Here is a 25,170-nt window from a genome sequence, read left to right on the forward strand (position 1 = left end):
TGAGAAAGGCTGAAATTCCAAGCGGGAGGTTGGAAATACTGGGGAGTTTTATGACCCTTTGTGTGAGAGCATGGTAATTTGCATATGGAACTTGAATCAAAATTACTAAAGATTCTTAGAACACTATTATATTGCCTATGTACCAACGTATAATATACACTCTCGTTTAGATCATCAGAAGACAAATTCAAAGAGACCAAACATGGTATCGGGGGGTTATATTAACTAGTGATCTATCATAACACACACACAAAACAGTATACAATTCAAAAGACAATATACAAGAACAGTAATGGTATACACAATGTCCTGAGGAGATGTGTGTTTATTCACAGAAAGGTTTTTCTATGAATTAATTAGAGAAGAGTCCATTTTTATGGGCATTGTGTGTCTTTCCTAAGGGTAAATTAATTGTGAGTTGCTCTGCCCGCATTCCTTTGGGCAATAAAACCAGTGATATCAGCATTGGTTGCCATGGAACCAGAGGCCTGTTCTGCCTTTCTGAGGTGTTAGATGCATTTCAGGGGAAGGGTCCATAGACCCTCATAGTTGGTTTGTTGATTGAGGGGTGTTACAATGTATTTGTTAAATATAACAAAAAAAATTGTGTGTCTGGTCCAGATGCTACACTAGCTTCCTTGATTAACCAGCTTTTCATAAGGGCAGACCCATACCAAGTTCTAGACCACAAAATTAAGACTCTGTCTCTCCACAGGGTTTTTTCCGCAGAAGTATCCAGAAGAACATGGTCTACACATGCCACAGGGAGAAGAACTGCATTATCAACAAGGTGACTCGGAATCGCTGTCAATACTGCCGGCTACAGAAGTGCTTCGCTGCGGGAATGTCCAAAGAGTGTGAGTGCTAAAAACCTTAATCCTACACACACACATGCACTTCAGCTCAGGATTTTGTCCCTTGAACAGATACGTCTATTTTTGCACACCTATCTCAACTTTCAAATTGTGTATATTATTTTTGGTCATTGAACCGCAATGAGTAATATCATGGCAGATTACAGTAATATTCTGTAATATTGTCACTAAAATGTTGTGCCCTATGCCTTTGAGAATTAGGGCTTTAACTGTTTGGCCTTTTTATACCTAGTATAAATCAACTAATGTGAAGTCACAGCAGTTTTGTCAGAGATGAGTAGGGATGCCCTACTCATCTCTGACAGAAGAGGGTTAGTCAACTAAAATAATATAAAAAATCGCTTAGTCGCAGAAAAAAAAATTGTCTGTGTCTGTGATGGACAGATTGGTAATCAGCTGGTCCTTGAGGAAATCGATTCAGATTCTTATCGATTCCTAGTTTCAATTCAAATAAGGTAAAAAAAAAAAAATGAAGTCAAACATATTTATTCTGTCTTTTTACAAAGCATTCTGTTGTAGCTCAATAACATAAGCAAAAAATCAGCAGTCTATAGAACACTTAGGCCTACAAGAGAAACTTTTGCCTATGGTTTTAACAAAAATACCACAGCAAAAACAACTAGACTGCTAAAATAAATGTAAAATGAAAGAAAACAGTCAGTAATAAAATAACAAACAAATCAATTAGCAATAGCACTTCTGTTCTGTACCTGAACACATTTGTGACCCTGCCTGTGAAAACCCAGCTAAAGTTATTTTTTGTGATTTACTGTTTTCTACATAAAATCAAGAACATTCTGTGAAAATATAACCTTTATATCTTTAATATTGACTGAGTAAGGCCATGTCAAAGATTGACATCCTAGTGAAATTAATGGATGAAATCAAACTTTGATGCTTGTTATCTCATAATTAGATTTTGAGACTTTAGCCTGTACATTTCAGGTACAGAAAATGATATCAAAAGTTTAAAAACACTGCATAGTTTTCTTTTCATAAATAAATTACAGATTAATCCTCATTAAAGTTACAAAAGATATTCAGTCAAGATCAGTGAATGATTTTCTTTTGTTCTTTGATTAACAATAATGACAGTCAGCGCATGTTTATTAGGCTGCTGTCACTGAATGCACGCGGATCTAAAAATAGTGTTACACGTTTTCTTTCTCATCTGTTTACGTTCACTTAAGACAAAAGGCTGTATTTACGAGGATATACTGACATAGTTTTGTACATATTGATCGCAAAATGTGAAAGAAGTCAGTTCCTGCCCGGAACAACCTTTTCTGCAGTGGAAATGCCCAGAACGGTTCAAGAACGGACACAGGCTGGGAACCTGTACCAGGACCGTGGCTCTCTGTGCTCGCGCTTCAGATATGTGTGCAGCACGCAAAACAGTGTGCAAGTTCTTTCCCTTCTTGCGCTTAAATGGTTTAAAATAATATTAAAATGCGAACGCAGGAATCGTTAAGCGGAATCGAAATGCACGTGTCTTGTCGAATACCTGGTTCTTGGAAATTTGGAACCAGTTGTAAAATGGCATCGTCAGTTTCATCTTTACAGTTGATACTGATTGAGAAAACACTAGTTTATTCGTAAATAAATAAACACATGGTTATTACTTTCACTGGTGCTTTGCAGCAAGTTTTATATGTGTCCTTGGGAATAGAATTTGCATGGTTTCTTTCCCCACCTCCCAGTATATATTTAATCAATTAATTTAATGTAAATGTGCGATTAGTTGACCAGTAGAAAAATCTTTAGTTGGGGACAGAGATGAGATGTGTTCGTAGCCCTGTTTAGAGCACTGGCCCGTATTGTCCCGTGTTCCACCTCAATTTCATATGAGTTACCAATGAAACCCTAATTTATTTGTGCATTGGTTATAAATAGGTCTTAAACGGTTTAAAAACAGATACATAATCCTAATTGGGAACTGTCTCATTGTAGCAATAAAACAAAAAAACATCAACTGAGTTCTCTATAAAATAGAGCAAATGAAGACCTCTCTTGCTTCTCAAATGTTACTCCTGAGAATAAAGCCCTATTGGGATGGCAACTGTTTCTCATGTGGATGTCTGTACAAATAAATGTAATGGCACCTCAGTGATAAAACTCATGTATTCGGATGGTGACTTATTCACACTGGAGAAGCGAGTTCTGTGATCCTGCAAACCCGGGAAAGCGCAGCTCACATGGCCAATCACATGAGTGTCTGCTGTAAATGAAATGTCATACGCTTGGAATAATAAGTGGAATAATAAGAATAAATTCATATTTAGTAATATCCTATGTATTTATTTGATTATTTAAATCTCCTGTGCAAATAGGAAAATAGATATAAGTTTCTACAATATTTAGTGGTAGCTTATCAGTGGTGACTGTCAGTTAATGTACATATGGCAGAAATGTACGGAAAAATCAATTAAAGACGTAATCAAACAGACGATGAACACTATTAACAGCAATTATTATATGATGCAATCAAACTTATAGCAAAATGTGGTAGTTCTGTATGTTGTTTCAGGGTTGGCATCATCTGATGTGGGATGTCAATCCCGTGGCGGAAACAGAGAAACAAATAGAGACATAATTAGCGTAGCTGCTGTTCCAACCAAGCAAAATTTATTTGTTTAACCCAAGCTAAAGAATAATAATGTGCATTTGATCAGATATAACTGCAGTACAAGATTATGAGATGCATTATTTGAATGCTTGGCCAAAGAGATGTGTCTTTAATCTAGATTTAAACAGAGAGAGTGTGTCTGAACCCCGAACGTTATCAGGAAGGCTATTCCAGAGTTTGGGAGCCAAATGCGAAAAAGCTCTACCTCCTTTAGTGGACTTTGCTATCCTAGGTACTACCAATTTTATGCATTTTATCTCTCAAAATGATGGTTGTCATTAAAAATGTGGAGATTATCAGAAATAAATTAATGCAACCTCTTATTTACATAAGGTAAGAATAAAGCTGCTTGGTTTATATTTTTATGTATGGAATTGTAGGCCTATATAATACATATTTTAAAATTGTATTGCATACCAGTTGCTGCCATAATAATGACCCATTTGAAATGTTTACATGCTTCTTTCTTGTTTTTGTTCTTAACAGCTCCCATTCGCTGTGGTGGAGCAGTTGTGAAATATTGCTTTTGTAAATACTTACTGTATATACCAGCATTTCAGTAATAAATATGCATGCAAATTACAGCAAAGTGCAACAGTTACCGTACAGTGTTTGGCAGTGGTCAAAAATAATTTAAACAATGAATTTTGAATCGATTTCTTCTTGTAAACTCAGAGATGTGGATTTGGACGGCAATGAAATTACCTTGGTGTTTGTCAAAAAACAGTAGGTAATTCAGCTGAGGATTTTAACATGGGTGGGGGAGAAAAACATCGGCATTCTGGATTCGGACGGCAATAAAATCACAGACTAACCACTGTAAATGTTGAAAATAGCTTACGTCCCCATGAGAAACAATTACTGTCCAAATCGGGCTTAAGACTACATCAGTCTCACTTTTGTCTCCTCTAGAGTTCCTAGAGATCTTTTATTTATCCATGTTAAATTGTATTGGTTGGTTTGAAGCAAAGCTCAAAACCATTGCAGAAAAGTGAATAAATTGCTTAAATTTAAAATATATCCCTCCAATCATTTAATAACTTAAACTTAAACATTTAACATAACTAAGAACATAACAAAAGTGCAAAATTTGTGCAATCATTTTGCTCTAAGATTATGAAACATAAGAAAAATAAATAAATAAAATGATTATTTGAACTCACCAGGACTCCAATGATTCACTTCTTTCAGGAGTCGCCCTGCAAATGTTCCACCATGGCATGCTGTACGGATCATTGCTTTAGATTCCAAACACTGCAGTTCAAGTCATCTGAAGCTGTTTGCATTTTACACATTATTGCCTTTGTTTGATTGCATCAGCGCTTATGATTCAAGTCGACTTCACACTCCATTTGCCCCAGGAAAAGAGGTGATTCTTTTTCACGCTCTTCTTCTGAACAAAAGAGCGACAAATGCAGCAATATCACGGTCTGCCCTCCATTTCTTACTTTTTAACATACCGTATGTAGTTGGCTCACTGAAGTTGGACATGTTTGTGGCAGCTGTCTCAGTCAGATGGAGGACCTCAGTTGAATTTAAGGCCTGATCGTACCAACACAAAGGTTAGATACAAAAACTCTGTCTATTTTTTTTTTTTTTAATGGCAGACTGGCTGAGCAAAAATACAATTTCACTCTCTAACAGTAAAACGTGGCACTTATGAAAAAGTAGACACAGAGCACATACTCATACACAAGGACAGTGGTATAATATTCTATTTGCATATCAGAAATGTTATATACAATTTTTTTTTCCCTCTGCTATTCACTTAGAAAAATAATGCCACCAAGACATAGTTTTATGTAACAGCAGCGTCTCCGGGCACATGACCAAAACACGACTCTTATTGGTTGGCAAATTATCAATAATTTTCCCTTGAAATTGTGATCATGGTTATTCATTTTGATGAATAAAATTTACACTACAATACTTATTAGTTACATTTTTAAAACAAGCTGAAAATTGTGTTTTTGAACTACTTTGCTGTTTTATACATTTGTAAATCAAGACGCATAGTGCCTAAATGGTCAACTACACATTGCCCTTCCTAGCAGCATGAATAACATATTTTGAAGAGATTATAAACAGAATGTATGCATTGCATACCAGCCACGGCTCATTGTTTTTCTGTTCATTAGTATGAAATAATTTTGAAATCATTGTCCATGCCTTTTTGAATCAGGTACTGTATTTAGCTTCAGGCACATCCCTATAGTTACATTATGTAGTTGACTTGTTATAAATGATGTAGTAATATTTTTCATTAATTCAGTTGAATCAGAATTTTCATTGGAAATTCACATTGCTGCACCTCTCTCGATGTGAATAGGCATGTAAGACTGTATCACTGTCAAGGAGCGAGACACTTCTGAAACTGAGTAACAGTCAAACCATTAGCTCATAATCTCCCTCCCACCTTGTTATTTTAGTCTCTCTTTCTCTGAGACAGGCTGTAGATTTACACCGCTAGTATTAGCAGCCGTCAAGAGCCTGTAATGACCTTACTGAGATTATCTGTAGCACTTCACAGCTGAAAGATAGACAGATACACAGAGCACTTGAGCAGCAGAACTCCAGCGGTCCACGTTTAGACCCATGAGGAGATGGCCAGCACTTTATCTTCCCCAGACCACCATCATCATTACACCGCTGTTTGATCGGCCGCTCCTGCAGTAGAACAGCACTGACTGCACGCAATCATCAGCTAACTTCTTCACTATAATTACCACAAATAAAATGGACTAAAAATAAAGTCCAATGTAGCGTAATCATGAAATGGTATTAAAATACAATTAATTTGAAAAATGTAAAATAAAAGCCTTGCATGGTCCTCAGTGTCACGGCGGGTTCAAACAAGTTGAGGAAAGGATCTGTTTGCAGCAGTTTAACTTTATTAAAAGAAAAAAAAACTCACAGGAGCATAGTTACAGCACGGAACAACAACAACAACAAAAAACACTCCAAAATGCAACTAAAACCAACAAATTGCACTGAAAAGACAAGGCATTAAATACACAGGAAAATGAGCCAGCTAAGCAAGAATCAAGTGAGCGAAATCAATGGGTAGCCATGACAACAAATGAACAGTGGGACTAAACAACACAAACCAAGGCAACTGAGGGAATAGGAACTAAACAAAGGAAACACAGAGCCTAAAGGAAATAGAAATACATATCAAAATAAGAGTCCATACAACAGAACATAAAGATGACACTCAACTCTCCACAGCAATGCAGGGTTTCAGAAATATTGTATTTATTTGCTGCTGCATCTGTTAGGTCACCACAATACTGGACATGCACAGATGGTCAGCCGCACAGTTAGAGCGATAGGGTGTGCTGGTCATGTCTCATTAGTAATACCACAACACACATGATTGTGCTCTGAAGGACACCATGACACCAGGTGAAAAAGAAAAACAAATATCAGAATAACCAGGAAGAACAGCTGAACCTAAAATAAATGCTTTGGTAAGGTGGTTAAAGATCTGGAATTTTAACGTAAAAAAAGGTTGTAGGATCTGTGAGGAACCGAGGGACAGGTGTGAGTTCAAATTAGGGTTTATTTGAATCCAAACAATGGATCGCATAAACACAGTTCACATAAATTAACATAAGGGGAAAAATGAGGTCAAAACAACAAACCAGGGGTCACCAAACTCGGTCCTGGAGGGCCGGTGTCCTGCAGAGTTTAGCTCCAACCACACCTAATCAAATACACCTGAACCAGCTAATCAAGGTCTTACTAGGCCAGGGGTGCCCAACCCTGCTCCTGGCGATCGACTGTCCTGCAAAGTTTAGCTCCAACTCTAATCAAAGACACCTGCCTTTAATTTTTAAGTGATCCTGAAGACCCTAATTAGTTGCTTCAGGTGTGTTTGATTAGGGTTGGAGCTGAACTTTGCAGGACAGTCGATTGCCAGGAGCAGGAAGTCAGGTGTGTTGAGGCAAGTTGGAGCTAAACTCTGCAGGACAGCAGCACTCCAGGACCGAGTTTGGTGAACCCTGCTACAAACATTCAAATCAAACTAACAGAACCAAATGGACCTAACACAGGGAACAAAGCATCAGCTTATAAAGGAAAGGATGGGCCCATCATAACACAAGAGGGGAGACAAACACTTCACACCTAACATATAATATTACAAAACTTCAACCCAAGAATAAAGATAGATAAATGTAAAGCAATAACAAAATCATTCAACTAAAGAAACCAATTAATGAAGAGTCCATTTTCCACCTCCCCCATGCCGTCTCATCAAATGGAATGTCCAGATGGACCCAAAGATACTTAAATTCAAAGTTCCTGTCCAGATTCCAATTTTCGGCACACCCAAAAGGCAGCCGTGTGCACAAACTGTTGCCATCCAGCTCCGCTTAACGTAACTCGAATAGAAACAAATATCAAAAGCAGAAATGACAGAAATGCAGCATAAATTATTTGTGTGCACTTCAAATCCGTAATGATGTAAATAAAGATGTGTAAAACTAATGAAATAATGAGGAAAAATAACAGTGTTTATGTTGTAAAGTTTATCGATTATGAATCAATTTCAATTTCATCTCTAAGGCAGCTCTACAGAAGGCAATTGTGTCCAGCTCAATTCAGTTCAAGTTTTGTTCTCATCCGATGGTTTCAGTGTAGTCAAAATGATATTATGAATATTAATTATCTTTTTAAATCTCAGAGGACGAGCGGTTTGGAGAATGGATTGATGGATGGATGGATGGATGGATGGATGGATGCAAGTGTGAGTTTGTCTCCTTGTTATGTTCAGGAAACAATAAAAACTTATTGTGGTGTGCACTGTGAGTGTTTGAGTAGGAAGGTCTTCAAATTAAGGTTTAATTGATTGTCTTTAGAATGGTGAGTGTTTAGGTGATTTCACATAGGTACATGCAGTGAGTACTATGCCAGTCCAGAGGACCCCTACAAACACAGACACATGTTTAATTTTACTTCTTATTTATTGAGAAATTTTATTATCCTTGACGGTTTTTTTTTTTAAATAGCTCACTGTGAAATTATCCTCCCCTGTTTAAAAAGACTATTTACTGAAAATAACCTGCAAAAGAGACTCATTCTAATCTGCCATAACTTGCTCATGAAAACCCCAATACATTAACACATAACTACCCAAATTTACACATCATTGCCATTCTATTCTACCTCTCAGTCAGAACAGATTTGCTATAACGATTTGGCTGCAAATTTATTAAAAAGACAGTCAAATTTAAAAATTTACATTGCATTAGTATTCAGACCCTTACCTCACTGGTAACCTTAGCTAAAGCACATTTGGCAGCAGTTACAGCTTCAAGACGTTTTGAGTATGATGCAACAATCCTGTATTTGGGGAATTTCTGCCATTCTTCTCTGCAGATTCTCTCAAGCTCTTGTCAGGTTGGATATACTGTCAATGGACAGCCATCTCTCCAGAGATGTTTGATTAGGTTCAAGTCCAAGCTCTGGTTGGGCCACACATGACATCCTCTTCCATCTACAATGACTAGTTAAATGAAAACACCCCTACAGTGTGATATATTACCTCCACTGTACCTCACTGTTGGGATGGCAGGTTATGCATGTGATGAGTAGTGCCTGGTTTTATGTAGATATGACTCTTGGAGGTCCTTCAGGTGTTTTTTTATTTATTTTTTATTTTTTGCGAATTCCAAGCAGGATTTCATGCATCATGCACTGAAGAAAGGCTTCTGTCTGGCCACTCTGCCATAAAGCTCAGATTGGCAAAGTGTTGCAGTGATGGTTGTCCTTCTGCAAGTTTCTCCTATCTCCACACAGTGACCATCCTGTTCTTCTCCTCCGATTGCTCAGTTTGGCTTGGCGTCCAGCTCTAGTTTATTTTATTTCCAGCATCTATTTTATTTCCTGACTGAGCAACATCTACTTCAGACTTTTCAAGACAGCACAAATTCTATCGCTGTAATGGTCTCATCTTTGGATTGCTGTTTTCATCTGTTTGTTCCCTGTCGTTGTGTTCAGTCTTGAGCCTTGAGTCTTGAGCCTCAGCTCTCCTTGTTTATTTTGTACTTTGTATCTGTTTTTTTTTTTTTAGGACTCAAGTCCCTTGGCACTTTTTGCTCTTCTGCTATTGGGATTATTTAAGTTAGCTCAGCGAGTAATTTCACACTCTTAGAGACCCGGGTTCAATTCCCTCTTAAAGCAGCCTTGTTACAGCAAGACTGAACCATGGAAGCAAGCCCAGCGGAAGAGTCTTCATCACCCTCCAATATTGAATGCTACCTAGCTGCACTCTCTGAGCAAGCCACAACTGTTTAACGACATGATCAAGCTCTGTCTCAGATCCTCCAACTTCTGAGCCTCCAATCCCAAACCTCTTCACCCCGAGAACATCAACTGTTTCCTGATTCTCAACCCAGATCCATGGTGACACTCCCTTCTGAGCCCAGATTACAAGCCCCAGAACAATTTGATGGAAGCCCTGAGAGATGCAGAGGATTTATTACCCTCTGTACTCTGGCCTTTCAACTTCGACCCAGTAGTTTTCCTACTAAGAGCAGTAAGGTGGCCTACATCATTGCCCTCCTCACTGGCAAGGATCTCAACTGCGCCTCAGCTTTGTGGGACCAGAAGTCTCCACTCACCACAAACAGTCAACACTTCATCATGGAGATGAAGACAATGTTCCAACATCCAGCCAGTTGTGAATATGTGGATCACCACCTGCTGAATCTCTCTAAAAGGGACCCGGAGCGCAGCTGAGTTCGCTATAGAGTTTCGTACCCTCGCAACTGAGAGTGGATGGGATCAAAGAGCCCTAAGAGCGACCTTCCACCATGCTTTGTCCTCAGAGCTCAAGGATGAGTTAGCATTCCGAGACCCTGCTCCTGATCTCAAGTCCCTCATTGATGTAGCTCTCCAGGTCGACCATAGCCTCAGAGAACGCTATCTGGAACGGCAGCGGAAGACCAGCTTACTTGAGGTCGCCAGTCCTGTAAAATTACCTCCTCTTCCCCTTGGTGACATGGAGGAACCCATGCAGCTGGGGGGAACCTGGATATCCCAGGCCAAACATAATCGGCATATGAGAGAGAGATGCTGCCTCTACTGTGGCAAACCAGGCCATTTTCGCACTGACTGGCCGACTGTGGTCAGGTCGGGTCAGTCAGTGCACTCCACCTCTTCATCTACAGGTGGGGAACCACCAGGAATTGATACAGTTTTTCCTAATTCATACTCCTAAGCTCCCTATGATCCTTGGCTTCCCGTGGTTGACTGTTCATAACCTGAATATTGACTGGACCCGAGGAGTCGTCAGAGAGTGGGGAACCAACTTCCAGTGAGGATGAAACCAGTCACTACCAAGTCCCCACCTCACCCTCCCGAGCCATCCCGGGTTCACCCAGAATACATGGACCTTCTCGAATTCTTCAGTAAAGTCCATGCTGCTGCACTGCCCCCCACAGATCATACGACTGCGCTATTGATCTTAGGGCTGGGTTTTGACACAAATTTCATGATTCGATTATCCTCCTTCCACAAGCTTTCGATTCGATTCTGATTTTGATTTGATTTGATTCAATATTGATTATTTTTGGATATATATCAGGGACAGGACATGGCAAATTTTCTCAAGGAAAAATAATCTCTCAACTAATGCTGTGAAATACACCTGAGAGTCAATAATATGGAAGGTTGAAATTTGTTGATTTGTATACAAACACTCAAAATATGCTCAAAAGTTTTTGTAATACTAAAGTTATAATACTAACTTTAACTTTAAATTACATAATTATATTTCTACTCAAATTCATTTTTTGAAATACAAACATTTAGATGATGGTCACAAAAGCTTATTTATTTAAAACGGATTTATTCAACCATAAATCAAATATTGAAGAACAGCAAATATATATATATACAGTGTATATATATAATGAATATGTTATATGGTGTATAATTAGCATGCTTCTCTCTAAAGTTAATTTTTATAGCTGACTAATGAGTTTATGGTCTCAGAATATGTTTTTCTGAGGTAAATGTGACGTTAAGTGACACATTGTTTACAAGCTATTGTCGTCTTTTCCGTGTTTGAAACACTGATTGAGCGATTACATGAGACAGGATACAGATTTCGGTAAGTTGTACTCTTTCTTTTAACATACCTTCAGATGTTCATTCATGTTTATTTCATGCTGTAAGTGCTATTAAAGCAGAGGAGATGATCAGTTCGCACTGCCGCTTCTAACCGAGACGCTACAGTGATCTGTCACTCCACATCAAACAGCGCCAAAACGCCATTTAATATCTGAATATTGTAATAAAATGGACAGAATTTGAAATCTGAGACTTTGTTTCATATTAAAAGTAACAAATCACAAAGCTTATTGCAATTTATTGGATGGGAGGTACGCTACAATGTTCCGTTCATTATCTGACAGGCTAGACTAATCGATTCTTGGGATTTATGAATCGATATTGTTTCATAAAAATGAGAATCGATTAAAATCGAGAAATCTATATTTTTTGCCCAGCCCTAATTGAACTTATGTCAGGAACTTGCCCTACCCATGGAAGGCTCTATTCCCTCTCTGGCCCTGAGAGAGATATGGACAAATATCTGAAGGAAGCTCTGGATAGTGGATTCATCCGTCCATCCACATCACCGGAAAAAGCCAGTTTCTTCTTTGTTGAAAAGAAGGATGGTAGTCTCAGACCCTGTGTTGACTATTGAGGCTTGTATCACAATCAAGAATTGCTGCCCCCTCCCACTTATGACCACAGCCTTTGAGATCCTGCAGGGGGCCACCATCTTTACCAAACTGGACCTTCAGAATGCATACCACCTTGTCATGATCTGGGAGGGGGACGAATGGAAGACGGCATTTAATACCCCAACAGGCCCAGGGATTAAAATGTTCCGTCGCTACGATGGATTTCCATCAGTTCATAAAGACAGTCACTTGCTTCATTCCTGAATGATTCAGCCGTTCGAACAAATCAATTGAATGAATGATTCAGTGATAAAATCAGTGACTTGCCGCCAACTGCTGGCGGATTTAGTTTCATTTTTAGCATATAATTTCAGTTATTTCAATCATTTTCTGTATTCAAATTTTATATTTAAAACATTAATCTCCACATGAATTTATGAATTTAATTGCACTCTTGCTACCTCTGAGCCTCATTAAACGTCTGAAAATGTACCTACAAGCCACTTCTGTGTTCTTCTGTGCACAGCTCTCTCAGGGCCAGAGAGGGAATAGAGCCTTCCATGGGTAGGGATCTGTAGCACAAATTAATTTATTAATACTAATTTCATACGATTGGTAACTTATTTGTCTTATTCTACTTCTTATTATATTGCAGGGGTTAAAGCAAAAAAATATATTTTGACTGAAAATTTTCTTTTACTCAGCCATACCTGTCACACACCCAGTTTAAGAGCAGTTTTTTCTTGTAATTAGGAGCACTTGTCCTTCTAATTAAAAAATTTAGGAGCACCTTCTGATCAATAATCAAAAATTCTGATCAAAAATTAGCCTTCCTAATACAAGGTGACATTTGACTCCTTAAAAGTGACTTACAGGAGTATTTTCTTTTTACCTTTGTAATGGCATCATTTTCATCTATGTCAAATTAAAAAAATGTATGTTTATAAGCTTTTTAAAATTTCTATTTAGAACAATATAGTAAGAAGTATAATAAGACAAATAAGTTACCAATCATATGAAATTAGTATTAATAAATTAATTTGTACTAAAGAGGTGGCACAGAAGAACTCGTAAGTGGCTTGTAGGTACATTTTCAGACGTTTAATGAGGCTCAGAGGTAGCATGAGTGCAATTAAATTCATAAATTCATGTGGAGATTAATGTTTTAAATATAAAATTTTGAATACAGAAATATTAAATGATTTAAATAACTGAAATTATACGCTAAAAATAAAACTAAATCCGCCAGCAGGTGGTGGCAAGTTACTAATTTTATCACTGAATCATTCATTCAATTGATTCGTTCTAACAGCTGAATCATTCAGGAATGAAGCAAGTGACGGAAATCCGTCATAGCGACGGAACACTTTAATTCCTGCAGGCCACTACGTGTACCAAGTAATGCCATTCGGCCTGGTTAACGCTCCTGCCATCTTCCAGGCTTTTATTAATGATGTTCTCAGAGAGATGTGTAATATATTTGTGTTTGTTTACTTGGATGACATTCTGATATTCTCCCACAACCTCCAAGAACACATTCAGCATGTCAGACAGGTCCTGGCCCGGCTGCCGAAGCACAAGCTTTTTGTTAAGCTGGAAAAGAGCGAGTTCCATGTCCCAGCTGTCTCATTCTTCAACTTCCGTGTGTCCAAGGGCAACCTCCAGATGGATCCTGGCAAGATCTGGGCAGTCTTGGACTGGCCCCGACCCACTTCGGTCAAGCAGGTACAGTGCTTTCTGGGATTCTCCAATTTCTATAGGAGGTTCATAAGAAATTTTAGTTCTGTTGCAGAGTCTGAGGTGGATGCCTCAGATGTGGGGGTAGCAGCGGTCTTGTCACAAAAGAGTAAGAGTGATTACAAGCTTCACCCATGTGCATTTTTCTCTTGCTGTCTTACCCCTATGCAGAGAAATTATGACATTATGAGTTGCTGGCCATTAAGATGGCGCTGGAAGAGTGGAGGCACTGTCTTGAGGGGGCCAAACACCCATTCCTCATCTAGACAGACCATCGAAATCGCACCTACATCCGGGACGCCAAGAGGTTAAACTCACGACAAGCCCGTTGGACCCTCTTTTTTAACTGGCTCAATTTATTCTCTCTTATCTTCCGGGTTCCAAAAATCTCAAGCCAGTTGCACTCTCGAGGCAGTTCTAGCCCCCTGAGAGGGAGTCCTGTCCAGAACCCATCCTTCCCACATCCAGGGTGGTAGGCCCCCATCCAGTGGGATATTGAGATCCCAACCGCAAAAGCCTGATCCAGGTAATGGCCCTGCAGGGTGTCCCTTTGTCCCTAACTATATTCCTAATCTCTGCCTGCTCCGTCTGTGCCCAGAACAAGGAGCCAAGGACCCACCCTCAAGGCTCCCCACAGCTAACCAAACTGCAGAACTTCTGATATAATGTGTTCAGAATCCACGGCTTTCCCCAGGATATGGTTTCCGTCCCTGGCTTCCACCCCCAGTCCAGTGGTCAAACTGAGAGTGTAGATCAGGAGATTGAGAACACGCTGAGGTGCCTGGTTGCTGACAACCAATCCACTTGGAGCTCTCGATCCCCCTCTGTTTCCTGGACAGGAGCCAGAGGTTGATGTCCCAGGCATCACACAGCACGTCACAGTCGGCAGGCTGCTGGATTGCCACCAGGTAAGCGGAAGGGTTCGGTACCTGGTAGACTGGGAGGGATATGGCCCGGAGGAGCAGGTTTGGTTTGGGATATCTTGAATCAGGCTCTCATCTCAGAGTTTCACCAAGCCCAAGAAGATCATCTGGGGAATGTTGGGAGCCATTTCTAGGTGAGGGGCCCCTGTAATGGGCTCATCTCTGGATTGCTGTTTTCATCCTGGCAAGCAGGGGTCACTCACCTTGAGCCCTTTATGTCATGTTCCCTCCAAAACTGCAGATGGCACATGCATAATGATCTCTAGTCTTTCCACTCCAGCAGTTGGTGCCATCGCCCCAAACCATGTTCAGTATCCTGCTCATCAGCTTTGATTTCCCACACCTGTGTTTGACCCTTTGTAAGTCTGTTTGTTTCTTGCCCTATTCTTCCTGTGTATCCAGTTGCCTGTCCTCAAGTTAAGTCTGGTTGTTCTTGTATTTTCTATACCCTTGTGTCTGTTTTTGTTTCCTCTGTTTGATGGAAGCTCAGTTTTCCTTGTTTATTTCGTTCTTTTTATCTGTTTGTTCCTCCAGTAAAGATTATTTTTACTATTTTAAAGAGTCACGTTCCTTGGCTCTTTTTGCTCTTCTGCTATCAGGCTTAACTGTCGGGGAGTTAGTTCAGTAAGTAATTTCACACTCTTAGAGCACCAGAGGTTCAGTCCCTGTCTAAAGCAGCCTTGTTACATTCGCGTTTTATAACATTACAGTTTCCATAGGAATTAAGTGTTATTTGTATATATTGTCTATAATTTATCCAACATTTAAATCATTATCTTAACTGGTTCAAAACACATGCCGTTAACAAAATCATTGTTGATTTCCTGTACGAATAAAAAATATATATTTCATATACAATATACACAATTACATAACCACCGTGAATAACTGTAGGCAAATTGAGGTATATGCACATATGCACATACATTACAACGTTTAAATCTTTATTCAGATTTAAGTATAAACACTTTGACATTTTTAATACGTGTTGATGAGTCTCATCTGTATGATGATCTGATGTTCACTACTGTAATAAATATGAACAATATGGGAATGTAATGTAGACATGGGAATGATGTAAAAAAAATTAAAATGACTGATGTAAAAAAATAATTGAAAGCATTTTAGAATAAGGCCGCAACATGACAAAAAAGGAAGGATCTGAATACTTTCTGAATCCACTGTATATAATTATATAAGTCTACTTTTTTTCTACGTTTAACAATTCAACAACCTTCCTACTTAAAGTACCATATGAATAATTTGTTGAAATTAGGTCAGTACTTGTTAGAGCCCTTATAAATAAATCTCTTCTAATACAAATCTTTATAAGGACTTCTGCATTTTAAATATGAGGAGGATGTACATTTAACTAAGGCAGATGTATGAGAAAATTGGTATCAGTTTCATTATCAGCCATGGCTGCTACAGTCTCTCTGGGGAAGTGCAATAACAACAGTGGCCGACTGAACTTGCTTTGAATTTCATCAGGATTGTTTGCGGAGGTCTGATTTAAGATTGGCGTTGTTGAGAAAGATCTTTGCCTTGTTTGGAGGTATTGTCTGAGACTCCTCTCCTGCAGAGAGCAGCTTCAAAGATGAGCCCCTCCAAGGCTTAATGAAACAGGATGGTCCCCAGACGGCCCTCCACAACACCAGGTGTTCTCTCCGTAATGATCTCATACAGCAGTACGAACTTCATCAGCCTCTTCTGTATTAATAATGCTGGGCGATGACTGGGCTCCAGCTTGTAGTTGAATAATAGAGCAGTGTGCTTCATCGACCTTGACATGCGTCTACAAATGTGGTTTGATGCTGTGCCGATGGGATGGAAGCATAGGCGTAGCTTTACATTTGAGCTAGGGGGGGCCAGACGCAAAAACTGAAACTAACACATTTCATTAACAAAAATAAAATAACAACCTGTGAATGTTATATTAAAAAAAACTTATGAAAAATATAATTATTGCCTTTAAAACGAACCGGAATAAAAATAAAAATGCACCAAATTATATTTTTTGTTTGTGATTATTTTGGTACACCTACGGCTTCTAATATAGACTAATGAATATATTTGTTTTGTACGTTGTCAAGTCAAGTAAGTCAAAATACGAAAATAAAGTTGTAGCAATACAAGATTAATTGTCCTAATATTTTGAGAATAAAGTCGTGTATTGCATGAATAAAGTTAATAGGCTAATGATTGGAAATAATATTTCACATTCAAGTCCATTCATTATTCGTAGAGCACAAGGTACCCTGCTTTTTGCTTTCAAATTTTTAAAATTTTGTGCATAAAAAACACGTTTGTATTTTGTGATAAAATTTACAGAAAGCTGAACATACAACATTTATTGCGATAATTGGGTGGCTTGTGCACTACGAATAATAAATGGAGTTGAAGATGCGAAATATTATTTACAATAATTTATACGTCAATAAAACGGCTTGTGAACAGTCACTTAAAGTTACATACATCAGAAAAAATATTGCTTTTTTATGTTAAATCCATGTGAAGAAAGAAAGGTTAGATGCCATAGACGTTTTTTAGTTTTTTTTAGTAGATGGTGGAATTTTCACATGAATTAACTCATGCAACTCAATTATTCATGCAATACACGATTTTATTCTCAAAATATTATGACTTCAGTTTCCTATTGCTACGACTTTATTCTGTTTTTGTTTTTGGTTTTTTTGGTTTTTTTACCTAATTCTCAAAATATTATGACTTTAATCTCTTAATCTTGTAACGTGGCAGTAAAACGCCATCGCGCGAAGCGTCCTATGAATGAATGATAATAATGATAAAGGTACTGGCCATTTTCTGCCAGGATATCTGTTCATTTTATGTATTTTTCATTCCTAAAACACAAATTCACAACGAAATGCCTACGGGTAATATAAAAATTTAATTACTCGTAAAATACAGGTAAACACGTAAAAATTCTATTAAAAATAAATACATCTGGAAAATGCTCTACAGTGTCCTGGAAGGAAAGGTATGACAGTACTGAACATTAAATTCGTTCAAAGGACACTTAACATAATAAACTGAAAATCTGTGTTTATTTAATTCAGTTGGTCACAATATTATCACATACTGAAAGAGGAACCACTACACAAGGACTTGGTGCAGTGTGTATGTACAGGCACACATCCACACGTTGATAAATGCAAATATTATGACCAGAAGAAACATGTTTAAACCAATGTTATGACATTAAAAAAGAACATTGTATTACTCTATCTGTAACAAATCATGCAAACACACAATAATACAAAGTCACAACCTTTTGCTTTGGGGAATGAATATACAGTGTCTGACTAATAGAGAAGAATACTGTAGCTCAATCTGTACAAAATCATGTCAACACACAATAATACAAAGTCACATCCTTTTGCTTTGGGGAATGAATATACAGTGTCTGATTTGGTGAAGTGTTAAATGCCTTTTCTTTTGACTCGCAAAGATATTGACAATTTTTTCTGGTGAGAGTGTTGCTGTAATTTCTGCTTCAATGTGAAGAATTCCAAGATCAGGAAACCTATGTTCACTCATGGTTGAGCGTAGCCAGTTCCGAATTCTCCGCATTGCTGAAAAACTCCGCTCTGATGTTGCTGACCCAACCGGGAGGGTCAGTGCCAGCTGAAGAAGTTTGTACAAATTTGGATATGTGTCCTTTTTCACAGTATTCTGAAAATGTGTGAATGCAACAGGAGTCACAGTGGCAGAGGCCTTCACAAGGTCTATCTCTGCTCTCACCAGAAGTGGGTGAATGCACAGTGGTTCAGCATACTTCTTTAGAAGATGATCAATTCCTCCTTTCTCACATTTAAACACTGCGTCACATGCTTTTGCAAGGTCAATGGCTTCTCCTGTGAAACGCCTGTCAAGCTCAGAGATCACAGCATCCAACACAGGAAGATAGAGATGCTGTTGCATTTTCAATGCAGAGGATTTTGATGTTTCAGTATGTGTTTCACCTTCGCTCTTGTCTCTATGGCCCAGTGAAGTATGCACAACGTAACTGTCCAAGGTATAAGGGGTTTTAATAACCTGCTTTCGTTTGCATGGTAGTTCATCAGGAACCTCTTGCTGTGCATCCTCTAGCTCTGCCACATTGCTTGTTTGGCATAATTCTTTCACTGTGCACCACACTTCTTTCCATGCGTCTTCGTCTCTTCGAGATACCACATGCGCTCGTATACCACAGGTTGCTTTGGTTGCATCAGTGAGAGTACAACTGGTGGACTGATGGGCCTTGTGTGCAACATGCACAACATGCAGAAGGCCCTCGAATACAACAAGAAAAGTAATCAATTCAACCCTGTTCATGTGATCATAAAGGCCAGTGGCCTCAATGGCCCATTTTTCTCCTTCGTCACTCATTTCTTTCAAGGTGTTTGTAATTGCGGAGTAGTGCGTTTTAACAGAATTCACACATCGCCACTTACATGCCCACCTCGTCTCACTGGGCTTTACGATTTCAGTTTGTTTTATGTTCAGGGCTTTCTGCATTTCAATGAATCTATGATGATTAGAAGGCTCTGCAAACACTGCATACAGCTTGTCAAGTACACTGAAGAATGTTTTCACAGTGCAATTTATGGCACAACATTCCACTAGGACCAAGTTCTATTTGTGTGCCATGCAATGTATATACGCCGCATACGGGTGAACCTCTTTGATGCGTTGCTGCACCCCTGAAACCTGCCCCGACATTACGGATGCCCCGTCGTAACTCTGAGCAACGATCGGTATGTTTTCAAGTCCACACGTTTTCAGTCCCTGTCTTATTGCGTCTACAATTCCAACAGCATTACGGGAGGCCGAACAATCAATGAAGCACAGGAATCGTTCTTTGATTTCAAGTTTCTCAGCATATCTTAAGCAAACAGACAGTTGTTGAGTCTTGGATGATTTCGCCTCATCAGCAATTATTGCAAAAAACCCAGTGTCCCGAATACTTTCAGCAATTTCACCACGGACTAATTTCTATAACTTTGTTCTGAAAATCTGGACTGGTGTATTTAAAATGAGTGGCGTGCATCTTCTCAAACTCTGTGTCATACTTTGAGAAGAAGCTACATACCTCAAGAAAATTCCCTTGGGATTCAGAACTTTCCTTATATTCCCTGTGTCCACAAAAAGGCAGTCCAAGACGAGACAGTAATTTTATAATATCCACCACTTTGCACAGGTAAGACTTGTTTCTCTCAACCATGCTTTTATGGCTCTCAGACAGTTTAACCACGACAGATCCTGAACAGGTGCTCTGCTTGTAGTTTTCCCATTTAATCATGCAGTTGAGATGGCTCTGAGAGGTTGCATGTTTCGTGAGTTTAGTGCTTAATTTTTTCCAGTCACTCACACCTCTCACAGTAAAAGAATCCTCCACACTCTGTCTCTGAAAATGTCGACACGCAAAACAAAAAACAGTGTCTCTCTCAATGGAGTATTCCACCCAGGGATATTTAAAATAATGAGTGGAAAATGCTCTTTTCCTGTCTCCAAATATTTTTGTTGGAAATTCTGGTAAAACAGGCTGCTTTGGTCCAGATGGTTTCTCACCGAGATCACCGGGCGTCACTCTTGCTGACAATGAGAGATGGGTGGGGCCTGCGGATCACTTTCACTAAGCAGCCCGGGCCCGGGATCAGCACGCATGGCATCTTCCTCTGGCTGCTTTTCATTGCGTTCATTTTGCTTTGAAATCGGTTTTAAAAAACGACGTATATCCATGTTTGACAAGCCATTTAGCATAGGCTACAGTAAATTTCATTTGCTAGAAAGCGCCAAAATGCAGTGTCATCACGTAAAAACTTCGAGATTGAGGGAGGGGTTAGTAAGTTTAATTGGATTTATTTACATAGTAAAATTTTAAAATATAAAATAATACCTACATTTTAACTAATGGGGGGGCCAATCCCCCCCGGCCCCCGCTCAAGCTCTGCCCATGAAGCCACAGTATTTGTTACTTTACCATATTGTGGAACATTTGCATGGGACTGTAGGAATCTTTTGTTTAGTACAAAAGAAAACTACAGTATTATTATATATGATAGAGGAATACAAATACAATATTTGTGTTATACATCATTCTCATTAAAAGCCATTTGTTCGTTTAAGGGCAATATAGGTTATACACATTAGGGGTATATCAGTTTTCCCATGACAGAGTTGAATTACTGACCTTGATTTTAACCCAGTATGTGTAACATAAATACAAATTTAAGCAAATCACTTCTGAGCAGCATCACTGTAAATATCCCGCTACAGTCCAGCAACATTTGCTTGTACTTCCTGCTTCCCTGTGTCTGGTGTGGCATTGAATTTATATGCAGCATTAACAGATAGAAGCTTTAGTGTTTGTAATGCCTTGGCTAGATCAATGCTGTCCCATAACACGCCTCTAATATGATGTGATGTGACCAAAAGCTGCACTTTCATTGACGACAATACTTCTTTTGAAGTGAGGTTCAGCCTACTGAAGTCTTTGGATTGAGACATTTTTATAACTGCAAAGACCATTTCTGTTCGAATGTGCAAGAATTTTCCATTGCTGATATTGTGTGACTGTGTGCTGACACTGTATAACAATAGTGAGGTTGACAACTATTACTGAAGATTTTTTTTCTTTCTCTTTCTTTTAAAGATCAAAAATGAAACTGCTCACACTGACATTTAGTACAGTGCTTCACATGACGTTTTCCTGTAATGCTCATGTTTCATATATTGTAATTTCCCATGTAGGTGTTAATTTTCATTGCATCTTCTTAGCTTAAAAATCTCAACAAAAAAAATAAACTTTTTAAAAATTATTTGTGTGCATTCTATCTTGATTTTGTTTTGCATTCTCAGCTGTCCGGAATGACAGGAATAAGAAGAAAAAGGAGATTCCAAAGCAGGATTTGGCCGAAAGTTATGAGCTGACAGCAGAACTAGAGACCATCATTGAGAAGATACAGAAAGCTCACCAAGAGACGTTTCCTTCACTCTGCCAGCTGGGCAAGTACACCACGGTGAGTCACTCTCACTCACTTAAAGAGCTCGTACAGTGGCACCAAAAAGTATTTCGGTGCTAAAGTCACACCAGCATGAGGGTCAGAGGGGAGGTGATAAGCACACACAGGTCTCATACAATAGTGCTTTTGTTGTGAATAGTGCAGAAGTAAGAGGTGCTTGACATAATAGTGCAAAAAAAATATATAGAAATATGTAAGAAGAAAAAATAGTCAACAAATATTTACAAAAATCTATTTACAAATGTTCAGACTCAGTATTACCTTTGTTGAACACATACAAGTAATATTCTCTGAGCCCCCTCCCCACATTCACTGTGATTTATCACATATATTATTTAAAAAAACATCATTAATCTCTCATTACACTTGTGAGAACTTCATATTATAATTCAGATTGACATGTAGATACTGTCTCAGATAGCTCTGCAAAGTCCCTGACATATAAACACTAGGGGTGGAACGGTTCAACTTACTCACGGTTCGGTTTGTATCACGGTTTTAGAGTCACGGTTTCGGAGCGGTTCGGTATGTTCTATGTTTAGGGAAAAACTATACTGTCAAATAAAAATAAAGAAAATAAGAATAATCTATCTAACTACAAGCAACAGCACAATTAAATACAATAAAGATACAAATAAAATAAAAGTGATTTTCAGGTTTTTTTTTAGGTAGGTCTAACGTTAGTTTTTAGGTACAGAAATTGAATAAAGTAATGAAATGTAAAACATCATTGCATATTTCACTGTATGAGTGAATTCTTTGTTGTTGCTGTTTGATTAATAGTGCTGTCACTTTAAGAGAATGCACTGATACAGTACGTTCAGCCGGCTATGTCTGCTATATAGGATACTTACCAAGACAGGCATTTTGACAATTTTTGTGTGAATTGGTCCATTTAAACACAATACTTCAGAGAGAGCTTAATATTTTTTTTTTTTTATTGAGAGAGCTTAATATTTGCGCGTGTTCTGAGGTGCGGGTTTGCGCGCTTCGGATGAGCGCACGCACAAATCTTCTCACTGCGCGCACGAGCTCGCGTCCTCTGGCTCTTAAATGTTTAAACTGGCAAAGCTTAAATGAGTTTAGTTTAAACACAGATATCAACATGTGCTGTTCAGGTCTCACCTGTACGCACGCGCGCGCGCTATCAGCACCCAGGTGATGACATAATAAATGACTGCTTAGCATACGGCATTCACATTGAACAAGAGTGAATGGTTTGTCCATGTTTTTTTTTTCAGCGCTGTTGTTGTAATGTACTGGGAAGCCAGAATTCAATTCAATTCAATTGCCAGCTTTTAGAGCCTGTCTATAGCTGGACATACTGTTTTTCCACGCAATTCTAAAAACTTTTAAGTTAGTTTTTCTCCATTTGCGCTCAAGACTACGAGTTTTTTTCTTGAGAGAATTGGTATTACTGTTGTACCATGGCGCAGTACGTTTTTCTCTAACCTTTTTCAATTTGATGGGGGCAACAGCTTCTAATGTATAATATATGTAAGATACTGCCCATGTTGCTAGTCATTTCTTAAGATCGCGTCCTGGGTGCACCGGAGAAACACACGGAGTAGAGGTGGTGGGAGGGTTAGCAGCGCGCTGTATACTTACCTCGGACTTGTGAGCGTCAGCCTGGGATGTTTCCAGCGCGGCTCTCCGCTCTCTCAGCTGGGTCTGCCTCTCCACCAGGATCTGCTTCTCCACGGCATCCAGCTCGAGCTGCATTCGGTGCCAACATGAACGTGAACGTGTCCTCACCTGCACTCAAAGGTAGACACACATCCGCCATTAAAGCAAGTAACAGTGAGTAAAACAACGCTAATGTGTGTGAATAGAGTATTAGCAATGTAAGCGAGATTAGTGGCAACCACACTGGCAATGCTAACGGGCTATGCTAATAGCGGACTCGGGAAATCAAAATAAAACTAGTGATAACAAGGCGCTCTGATTGTTTTTGTTGTAGAATACGATAGGGGATATATTCACACATTATAGAAACGAAAATAATGGTGTATAAAATTGATTTTAAGATAAAAAAAAATAGACGATAAAGAATTAACTTGACGGAGCTCAAACTCAAAACACACGGCCCTACAGAAACCCTACAGAAACATACATTAGCCGAACCCTGTTTGTTTTACGTGCTATTTATAGCAAACCATATTACATATGCGTTGTAAGATTTAAGTTGAACCGCGGTCCTAGCGCGTGCCGAACCGTGTGTGGAGAACCGTACGGTTCGATTTTTTTCCGTGAACCGTTCCACCCCTAATAAACACTAGATGTAGGGGAGTGTTGTCTGAATGACAGCCGCTCCAGATGAGATTTTATGATTTTATTGACAGCGAGTGTACTGTATATTGAGTTATGTTACAGGGCAGGGGCTCAGTAATCATTTCAGAAGTGAGGGGGACAGAAATGTCAAATGTAATAATAATAGTAATGTTTATTTATGTATGCTTGTCTATTGACAAAAAAAATTATTATGTCTTACTTTTAATTGGCTAAAAAATCAAATGCACTGCTGGACAATAACCAATCATTTGTATTCTATAATATTTATATATATATATTTTCCTAATGACAATTTTATGATTATGATTGGTTTATATACTACAAACACTTTTTCCATTTTATCACAGAATAAATCAGAAGATATATTTTATAGCTTCTGTACTGTAATGCTATGTCAGTTAGCACTGAATCTTTCATATACTTTATTTATTACCTGGAGAAGTATCTCTTATCTCTTCTCTACTGGACTGATTTCACACGTGCCTCAGTACGCGGTCACGCAGAGGCGTTCCCATAGAGTTTTCGACGCAGCATCTCATTCCCTTTGGGGAACCATGGTTACATACGTAACCTAGAGACGTTTTGTGTTTTGATTCAAATAAAGTTAACATTGACCAGCCACATATCACATTGTTTATTACTTATCAGAGCTATTGAAACCGAAGATACAGACTAAATAAAACCAAATAATCCACACATAAGATTAAATCAACAGATGCAAGGAGTATGTTTATTCTAACTATATAGAGATTTTTACGGACGAAATTAACAAATATCCTGCTCATTTTTCTCACTTTGAAGCAGAGCCTACTGCCACATAAACCTCCATGCGATCACCTAAACATGAGCTACTGTTAATAAAAACTGCTCAAACACAGTTTTATCCAGGCCCTGTTCCAGAAATAAATAGAGATATAGAGATAAATAAATAGAGAATAGATTGAGGGTGCTTCAGAAATTAGTGAGTGTGCTCTGCCAAATGAAAGTAGCACATAC

The 25,170-nt window shown here is 38.6% G+C and overlaps 1 protein-coding gene across 1 annotated transcript in view; it reads left to right on the top strand.

Annotated features, from left to right (window-relative positions):
* LOC107655885 (retinoic acid receptor alpha-like) overlaps nt 1-25,170 on the top strand; it is a 92,342-nt gene that overhangs the window by 46,896 nt on the left and 20,276 nt on the right. The window contains exons 3-4 of the mRNA XM_016443498.1: nt 716-857; nt 21,719-21,879. Coding sequence (XP_016298984.1) covers nt 716-857; nt 21,719-21,879 — 303 coding nt within the window. The remainder of the gene's footprint in view (nt 1-715; nt 858-21,718; nt 21,880-25,170) is intronic.

Source organism: Sinocyclocheilus anshuiensis, unplaced genomic scaffold, assembly GCF_001515605.1.
Source record: "Sinocyclocheilus anshuiensis isolate Anshui unplaced genomic scaffold, SAMN03320099.WGS_v1.1 scaffold1309, whole genome shotgun sequence".
NCBI lineage: Eukaryota > Metazoa > Chordata > Actinopteri > Cypriniformes > Cyprinidae > Sinocyclocheilus > Sinocyclocheilus anshuiensis.